This window comes from Drosophila rhopaloa, unplaced genomic scaffold, assembly GCF_018152115.1.
Source record: "Drosophila rhopaloa isolate 14029-0021.01 unplaced genomic scaffold, ASM1815211v1 contig_155, whole genome shotgun sequence".
Taxonomy (NCBI): domain Eukaryota; kingdom Metazoa; phylum Arthropoda; class Insecta; order Diptera; family Drosophilidae; genus Drosophila; species Drosophila rhopaloa.
Window position 1 is genome coordinate 6,086,166 of NW_025335034.1, and position 10,257 is coordinate 6,096,422.

General features: G+C 42.2%; 1 protein-coding gene across 1 annotated transcript; it reads left to right on the forward strand.

Moving 5' to 3' along the window:
* The first annotated feature begins 380 nt into the window (after nt 1-380).
* LOC108039505 lies at nt 381-10,257 on the forward strand. The gene is made up of 3 exons (XM_044457098.1): nt 381-481; nt 7,764-9,417; nt 9,478-10,257. The coding sequence occupies exons 1-3, from the start codon at nt 381-383 to the stop codon at nt 10,189-10,191; spliced, it is 2,469 nt and encodes an 822-aa protein (XP_044313033.1). The 3' UTR covers nt 10,192-10,257.

A 10,257-nucleotide genomic window follows, 5' to 3' on the forward strand; every position in this document is an offset into this window, starting at 1 on the left:
CACCCAAAAACAGTATCCCACAATCGGCCACAAAGGCTGGCAAAATATAATTTATGAGCTAACCGAAAAAAGGAGCAGTGCAGAGCAGAGCATGGCATTTGATGTATACATTTTGAGCGTTGTGGAGACACAAAACTGATTTTGATGGACACTTAACAAAACGACACCAACTGCTGCCCAGGACCTGGATCTCAGGAACATTCAGGTGGGGTTGCCGAAACCGAAGATCTGTTCTTCTTCAAGCCGCGAGGGGCAGAACGACCCGGAGAGAAATACGACATATTTCATATTTTATTTATTATTTAGAAAGGGTATGCTGCATAAATCAAAAGCGAAATGAGTACGACATAACAACACCAAAAAGCTGAGACCAGACCCAGATGGAGCCGGAGAAGGAGGTGGAGGTGGAGGTGGAGGTGGCAGTCGGGGATCTGAGGATCTGGGGAGGGCCGGAGTGGCAGACGCAATCGCAGTCATCGATGTTGTCCAATGCAGCCAACCAAACCACCGAACCACCAAACAACCAAACAACCAAACTGCCAAACAACCAGCCAACCAGCATATGAAATAAAATCAAAATAAAACCAAACTCAAAACTCAAACCGAAACTGAAACGCGAAAAAGTTCCCACATGTTCACAATTTCGTACACATTACGTTTATGGGCATTGGGCGAACCGAGGCAAAGGAGTTAAAAAATAAATAAAAACAACAAACAAAAACAATCATCGCGAAACCCACAGATTTGCAAGTAAAGCATAAAATATCATTCATTCAGCATTCAACATAATGCGATTTCATCGTCTGTCTGCTATTCGTTAAGCAGAGGTATGGAATGTTCCTCTTATTCCAATTAGAGTTCGACGAATATTTTTAGAAAATCGAGAGTTTGCTTAGGTTTGTAGCTCCAAAAACAATATTTTATTTTATTGATTCGGATTTAAAACAATTTCTGATATATATTTTATTTATAAATCATGTTAAAAAGTGCTGCAGTTAATAACTAAAACAAGTAGATAATATTAATGATTCAACTAAAAAAATGTAATTGATATATTTTAAATCTTATACGAAATTTAAGAAAACTTAAAAGGCTGACCTAATGGGTTGACGATGGACTTATGAAACCCTAATATATATTTGATTAAATTAATGATTGCATTGTAAACCAAAACATCATTGATTTTGAAAACTTCTGATTCGGCACAACAAAGTTTTTGCATTAGTGTCGTGTAAAACAAATTTTTTTGAAACATCTTGTTGATCGAATTAGTTGAAAATTTGGTTCCCGATTGAATGTCCGAATAACGTCATATTTTTCGCTCAGTGCTTGCAGGTATGAAAGGGTAACCAGAACAACAGTCAAATGTTATGTGTTTGGTATTTTTGCGTCACGCGTTGTTCCACCTCGGTTTTTGTTGTTATTCTGTTTGTTGGCTGTGCAGGGGTGAACGGTGGAGGGGGAGGAGGGGTGAATCGATTCGCGGATTGCGCCTGCGCACACGCCTGAATGCCAAATGCTGGAGCTTTCGGGGGCGAAGGGGGCGTTGGGCGCAGGGGGCGGGGCCATATCAGCGAAATGATCGCAATCTCAACACAAAATTTGTGTTTGGCGTAGACATTTTTTTACTGTGCGACCGAGGGACCCTCTAAGATAACCAAAAGATGATGAAGATGAAGCAGCAGCAAATCTGCAAAAAGCCTGGGGAATGTGTGACCCCCCCGCCCGCGCCTGTCTGGCGGGGTTCTGCGCCAGGTTCTTGGCCACACATAAAAAAATTAATGCTTAGTATTCAATAATTAATTAATTTTTGTTTAAAAAAAACACTTTAAGATATAAATGATCCATTTAAACATCTAAGCGTCTAGGTACATTTTTGACAATGCATGTGCTTTTGAATTTAAACTATTTAATGAATACAATTTACCCCGTTTACTCTTGGAGTAAAAAAAAGTTATTGACCGTCTTAATATCATTCCCGGCTGGAAGTAACTTAAGTGTTTGGATTCGAATGTCGAAGGAGTTCATTAAAATAAGATGTTTTCCTATTAAAAAAATATTTGTAGTACTCGAAATAATTTCTTCACTTCAGACTGTTTTTTTTTAAGTGTATGTTCCGAGTTTTTAGGTCCCCGGCCAACGTCGTGTTGTCATAATGAATGGTGCAGCTTAAGTCATTTCATTTTGGAGCTGGTCTCGAGGCTGCTGCGTTTTTTATAGTGCTGCTGGCGCCATGAAATATTAAATTACGAGCTGCTGTTTGCGATCACCCCGCGTCCCTTGGCCCCCCTCCCCCGCCCTCTCACCCCATCCTCATTAGGCGCTGAGACATTCCGCATACGCCGTGTGTGTTTGGCTTCGTTTGCGAATGAAATTAATAACTAAAACGTTGCAGCCCATAAAAAAGGGCAGGCGAAATCGATCCGCGAATCGGGGAAATTGAAATTCCAACTTTCAGAATTAATAAGTTAATTTCTGCAAACGCCTCTTGATGTCCAATCCATCTGCACGTATACGTAAATATATGTTTTGCATAATTACACCCATCTCCTCCTCCGTTTACGACTTTGGCTAATTTGCCAGGTATTCCAGAGGGTGATGAGGGGGTGCAGAGGGCTTTTATGATGCGGGCTGCCATTAAAAAGGTTAAAGTTGAGGCTCAGTCGCTTAATGACTATCCTGGGGCCACTTGGGCATATGGGTCTTGCCACTTGGGGCGCATGTTAATCGTTCGGACATTTATGGCAATGGCTTGACACATGTTTGTGGGCATCTTTGTGAAAGTTAATGGGGTGAAGGGTTTATAGGATATCTTAGACGGATTATAGGGAATGAGCGACTCAAGAAGACTATATTTTCCTAATTTTCAAGTGATTAAATATTTTAATATAATACATGATTTCTTAATTAAAATTACATGCCTGTCAGAAAAACTTCAATATTCCCATGGTAATAAAATCTGTAAGCCTTAAATTTATTATTATAATTATACAAAAAATTATATGTCAGAGTTCAAATTGTCCGTAACAAAACAACTGAGAAACTGAGGTTTCAGAACGTTAAACACAATCGATTAAAATATGATTTCTAACAAGGCATGAAACTTATTTAATTGTATATTCTTAACAGCATGTTAAAAATTCGGGATTTAAAATTCCGTGGGTTTGGTAACGAGTACCAAAGATACAACGCTTCTCTTGTGAACTTTGTTTCCCACTCATATATCTTCATCCTATTAGCTGAAACGTATTTTATGATTTGGATTTATAAAGCTCTCAGTGGCTTTCACCACCTGCAAGTGCAATCATTCCTTCGGGAACTTTGAATCACATGGTCAGTAAATTTGGTCGAAATCAAATAACGATAAAAAATCACACGAATATTAATTCGCGGAACTGCAAAGACCTTCAGCTAAAAGGCGGTCGAAAGGCAAAGGCAGAGCTGTTTATGAAATTTATAGTTGCGGTCTAGGAGAAAAGACCGCAATCGTTGAGTCCCAGTTTTAGTTCAGGTCGGGTTCGAGGTTCTCTTCGCCATTCCACAGCTGGTCGTGTGAGAATGTTTGGCCACATGTGCCCCAGTCCTCATCCTCATCCTCATCCCCATCCTCGTCCTGATCTCGGACTCAACCTCGAGTTCAACTGCAAAAGGCGAGCCTGCAAAAAATACATTTAAAAGAATCCAATCCAACTACTGGCCAAGTCCGAAGATCGCCTCTAATGGCAATGCAAAGCTGGAGTCTTTGTTTCTGTCCTCTCCGCTTTTATACAATCAACTTCCATGGAAGTGGAGCTTAAGCCCGACGATGAAAATATTTATATATATAAGTATTTGGGCGCAGACTTATCGCCAAACAAGATCAATAAGCACGATATCAATAAGCACTGGTGTTGTTCCAGGCCGAGTAACAAGAACAACGCTGGACGAGCAACTGGCGCAGATCCAAACTGATGGACATCGGGGTAGGTGGGGTTGAATAGGGAATAGGGGAAACGGCTATGGTGGGGGGAGTACTTGCGAGTGCCCGCTGGAGTATTAACCTAACTGTTTTTAAAAGGATTTTTTTAGGAACCAAATCATTCTGTTAATGAACCGGTACCGTCTGTAGCCTATCATTGCGTCAATTATTATTTTTTCACTGAAGGTTACCTAAACGATAGCTTTTTATTGGTATATGTCTATGTTATTAGCAATTAGTCCAAAGTAATGGGACAACAAATAAAAGATGGTCCAAAACCAGGAATGTGTATATAAATTGGGCTAGGACTCGCAATAAAATTGTAATTTAAACAAACATTCCGAACTTTTATATTTATTTTTACTTTATTATTTTTGACCGGTACTTAGACATTTAAAGCAAAAACAGAATGAATTAAATGACCGCCTAAAGTTCGGATAAGAAAAATATTTCGGAAAGTAAAAGTAAAAAATAATAATTTACTTTCAATGTCCGTTCGTAGCTTAACTTTTATTTTTCTAAGAACTGGCCTTTTTTCTATAAAAAGTATTTAATTGGACGAAATGGAAAACGTGTTCATGTAGACGACTAATCGCGAAAAAATTTGGGTGGAGAACAAATTCCAAATTTGTCAAAATTTGTCTCGGCTGTCATTATCATTAGCCAGATTACATTTTTTATTATTATAATTTCTGCGAGATTTCGAGGAACAGAGGAAAGCGGAAAAATATACCACGAAACAGACCCAAAGTCCACCGATGCTAGATGACGGGTTTGGATTGGATTGGTTCGGTTTTTGAGCCGCAGCCAGTATCTGTTTGTGTTTACTTGTGCTGGCTGTTTACCCTTGTGGCATTTGCATATTTTGAATGTTCGCGGGCGACTCGTGGCACGTTTTACAGAAAACCGCGGGGAAAGGCGAAAAACTTTATCGATGATTGTGTGGGCGAGTCATGCGGCCCAGTCTCTTGACGACCTTTTCATAGTTCTCCATGTCTTTTGTTGTTCGTTCTGCGGTCGTTGTTGTCAAACAATTGTCACAACGTGTCGGCATTCACACGAACTTTATGTTTTATCCAACACCTCAGCGCAAATCTCTCAAGGGTTAAAGTTTGCGTAAAGTTTGAGGTCTTGCGAGGGATTCGGGGAGTGGGTGTTGGGGAGAGGGGATCTCGGGATGGTGGCCGATCGGTGATCCATTGCCCTACCGCATTTCACTCGTCCATCAATAACCGTCTGCGGCGGTGTTCCATCAAAAGTCGCCTGCGATTGTACAAAAACCAACACTCCGCCTGAAGGGTCCTTCAATTCTTGGCTAATAATGAGCGGAACCTCAGCGGTTCCATTGTTCTGGCTCCTCTCCGTGCCCTCCCAAATATGTATTCATTATATTTATGGCACAATTTTGCTTTCAAAAGGAGGGGAACAAAAAGAAACACTTGTACCCTGGCCAGGGCCCCGACTGACAGGCGGAATATCTTTTTTCTCGCGATCGATCCAAGGAACCAAGGAACCAGCGAACAAACGAACGAACGATCGATGGATTGGCCCCTTCGCCGAATAGATCACTCAAGCGTAATGAATTATTGATGGCCCGATCGGCAAAAGGGTAGGGAAAATCACACACAAAAACGCATAGCCGAAGCTGTAGCTGCAGCCGAGAGATGAAATGTAACCAGAGCTTTGACTTAATGTGGCAGCTCAACCAGATCGATATGTCCATACAACCGAATCGATCGAAACTGCTCAAGTTTTGTGACTTTGTCAAGTCCTCCTCCTGCCTGTGCTGATCATTTGTGATATATTGTTTCGGTAGCAGTTTGTTAAACGTGATCAATTTTTAATTACCCATCATCATCATCGTCCATCCGCAGGCTTCCATCGATCGGTGATCGCTCGATTGTCGTATCAATCGCACCGCACAGAATGTAACTCGGACGTTTGTCGCTTGTCATTCAACGATTTATGCCCCGAGCGACTTTAATAAATGTGTCTTTGCCGCTTTTGGCCCCAGTTGATCGTTGGATCCTAGTACCTCAACTCCCTTCCTTCGCTGATTGAGGCGACTTTGTCCCTGGTGATGTGGCGCCGTTGTCCCCCCTCCACTCGCTGAATCCAGTTCCCCATTTGGAGCGAGTGTGCGCAAAATGTTTAATTAGTTTTTGTCTAATTAACACTTGGGACATGGCGAAAGCGACTGGAGTCGTGTGCCACCAAAGGCGTGAAGATCAAAAGGTAAACAAGCGCCATCGATCTTAGGAGCATGTGAAGGAAAGTTGAGTTTAAATAAAATATATTAGCGAATAAATTTACTTGCATTGGAAATAAATATCAATATTAATCAAGAAACAAGGTTTTGGGAGTTGTCCATTAAGGCAGTGTGAGAAAGGAATTAATACTAATTTTATATTTAAAATAAATGTATTTGTACGGTGAAAAAAGGAAAGGAAATATATTGTTAGTTATAAGCTCTTATACGCTCTAAAAAGAAAACAAACCTATTGAAAAAGTCTCTGCAATTTTGAAACCACTCACTAAGGTGTTTACAAAATGCTATTAAATATCGATTTTTAATATAATATAAATCGCAGCATACTCATTTTAGATACCTAAAAATATATTAAAAAATTTAGGTAAATGCCCCTAAATTATACATAAAATATATTCCGCTGAAAGCCATCAAATATTAAGAAATTGTAGGTTTCAATGCACACTTTATCTTTCTTGTTAATTTAAAATTGGTTTTAAATTTAAAAATTCTTGCTCTATTTATACAAACCCGTTCCATTTCAATTTTGGCAATCCTCTGTTAAAGTCTCGACCATGGCGGGACCAACAACATAATTTCTTTGTCTGCACACGCCCATTTTGCCACCAGAATTCCAAAGCGTCCAAGTTCCGAAGGTTCCGAGGTGGCGAGCCCTTAGGCAGCGCACAAATTAAGGTGAACGCCCACAGCACGCGCCGGCAGAAAAAGTAGGGATAGGGAGCCAAAGCTCAGAGCTCGGAGATTGGAGGACCGAGGACCGCGGACCGAGGACCGAAGACCAGGAACCTAAGCAGCCAGGCTGGCTGCCAAAACTCCAGTGGAAATATTTGCCACTTGAGTTTCGGTGGCTCCCTCTTTTTCCCCTCTGGCCGCGATAACCACTCGAAGTTATTGGCGCGCGCGTTTATTTATTTTGGTGCGGGGCGCAGAGCAACAAATTAAAAAGTAATTCTCAGGCGCAGCATAATTAGCTGCTAAGTGACACTAATGGGGCCGCAGTTGCACTGCCCCAAAAATCCGCCCCATCTCCATTCCCGTCCATCTCCATGTCCCTGCCCGAACTTGATGCACTTTTTCCACTTTTCGGCGGGTCGTTGTGTGTGGGCAATGTGAAGTTCTCGAGATGGTGATTGAGTTTTCGTTGGTTTAGCTAATTGAGTTTTGTTTTTCGGGCCAGCGGTCCACATGGCCACTTGGCTCCATTGTGGCTGCCAAGTTGAGTTGGCCCAGTAATTGATGGGCCTGCTGAAAGCAAGGTCTGTGCAGTGGGGAAATCTAGAGAGTTCTGGATAGTCGGAGTTGCCTTGCAATAGATGTCAGTTTGTTTTCCCACTCTCCACGCAGCTACACCTAAGAAGAGATTCGATTAGAAATGGTAAGCGGAAACACCGAATTTCCTCTAATTGACCATTAATCCTCAACCCCGACACAAGTTCCGTCATGGTAAGCACAAGCTGAGCTCTGGCAGCGTATCCTCAAAGGATCAGAATGAGCCTTTCTCAAGTGAAGATCGCAGCAGTATTGACCGAAATAAAGTTTCTCAGAAATCAAAACGATTCTTCTCCGAAGGCAAATCCGAAGAGGATCCCCCAAAAAAAGCTGTAGACGCTCCGATTTACACAGCTATACCAGGAACTTAAAAGAAAAGATATTAAAATCAAACTTTTCTCACAAGAGCCAGGAACAAAGTAAGCATTCAAGGGATGAAGACTTTTCAGAGGAAGAGTTCGAAGATACACCCAAGGACATTGAATACCTCTCAAGTGAACAGGACGATGTTCATTGTAGGTCTCAGATAAGCCAACAGTCCACTGATCGTTCCAAGAGCTTTAGTCAGATCTACAGCGAAATCTTCGAGGAGTCCAAGGAACGACAACAAAAGGCAGAGTGGGCTTGTCGAACCTACAACATAAACAAATCCAAGCTACATAGGTCTCTTCAAAAATCTGGGTCTAGGGAACTCGGAAGTGGGCACTATGAGAGCAGCCTGGGATCGGAGTCTTCCAGCAACTTGGCAAAGAGATCCCAGGAGTACGAAAATCGTTTGAAACAAGGACGGATCGGGAACATAAATGACAATCAAGAGAAATGTATTTTAAACAAAGCGAGGAGTCCTTTCAGCGAATTGGAGGGACCACATACTCATGGGGAAGAAATAGCTAAAGATCTTAGACTAAAGCGATCCAAACGACTTGTAAATAAATTAGAGCGTACAGAAAGATGGTGTTCGCATAGAAATCAAGAATCGCGAAAACCCTATTCGCATTGGTCGGAAAATAGGTGTTCTGATGATTGTAATAGATCATACTTGTGCAAGCACGAGACTTCAGCTTTCAGGACTAGCTCGGTTTGTTCGAGATCAAGAAAATACGATTCTGAGGTGACTGATGGGAACGATTACCCTGCAGTTTGCAAAAGTGACACAAGCGCTGGCATTCAAACTACTGCGACACCGCAATCTGGCTCACAAAGAGATTATCTTTCGAGCAGCAGCACACGCCATCGTCATCATCATCATTATCGTCGCCAGAGGAGTGTGCCCAAGACGTATCAAGATCGTGGAAATAGTCCCATTAACATCAAGACGAGGCGGAGAATGCACGACTACCAGGACCTTCACCGCGAAACTGGCACCGAGAAAGTGAGGAAGGGTTGGCTTGGCAGATCAAGTGCCTCCGTTGGGGTGCAATATCCCAGTGGAGATGAGATCGAGGATTGCTCTAACGGAAGGCCGAGTAGTTTTCTAAATATGGACCATGGAGTTCCATATGAGTTTGAAAGTCATAAAGGTGGTTTGCTGAGCGCTGGAGAAGGCAAAATATTAGGCGTCAATAATCTTGTTCCAATCCGGTATGATGAAGAGCTTAAATGCAAGGGAAATCACAATTTACAGGACATGGAGATAAACGAGGGATTGGATGAAACAATAAATAAAGATCATTGTATGACTGAAGACGAAGTTCGAATACAAAACGATCTATATGAATATACATTCGATGATGAGCTAACTAAATTTGTTGGTTTCAAGACATACGATAGAGGTGAAGAATTTAGTGATGAATATGGCCAGGAGACCAAGATATCCGATGAAATGGAAAACTTTTCTGATGATTATGATCAAACGGTCACCAGTGAAGAAGTAATCACTGAAGAAGGAAATCAACTTGCCCGGAAATCAACCGATGACGAAGTAAGTATTTTTCGCAACAATGGAAACACTTTACGTATAAATCCGCTTTATTCTTCCCAGGAATATATTGAAGATGGTCAAGGGTTTAATCATGAAAATGGGGAAGATGTGTCTTTAGATAAATTAGGTCAATATAAGATTTTCGATGAAGAGTCAGTACAGTCTAAGGAAAGAGATGAAGTTAAACCAAAAAGCCCCCTGAGTCTCACGATATACGATGCTGATGAGGCCCTAATGGAGATTCCGGAGGATTTCGAGGGTTCTGCTGTCGTTCTTGACGACGATGCCGACTTCCTGGACATCACGCTGACCGATGATGAGGAGCAGATCCGGGCCAAGTTGATGGCGGCAGCGCTGACCACCAGAAGAAGTAGCTGTTCCATCAGCGCTTCCAGCGGGCTCAAGTCCCGGCGCTCCATTGAGTCCAGCATCCTCAGCTACAAGCCCAGCGTGATCTTCACCCGCCGATCAAGGGCGTTCGACGAAGATTGTGCTCCCAGACGGAACGATCGAATAGCACTCTTGGCCGAGCAATTTCTGCGGAGCTTTTCCAAGTCCTACTCCGAGGGTCCCGAATGGCAGCCCTTGGTGGAGGAGGTGACCGCATCAGAATCTAATTGGCAATCGTTGGAGGAGCGGGAGGTCACCAAAAGGACCACTGGCGATATAAAGGACAGTGGGACCCCACTTTCCGTGGACCGCCAGTTGCTGTCGGAGGAATTCAACAAGAAGTTGCACCGCCAGCTAAAAGTAATTGTGGAAAGTTTCCAATGAATTTTTTGCGCGCATATATATTTTGTATTTGTAATTACGCGACATTGAATACAGCTGGATATTTGT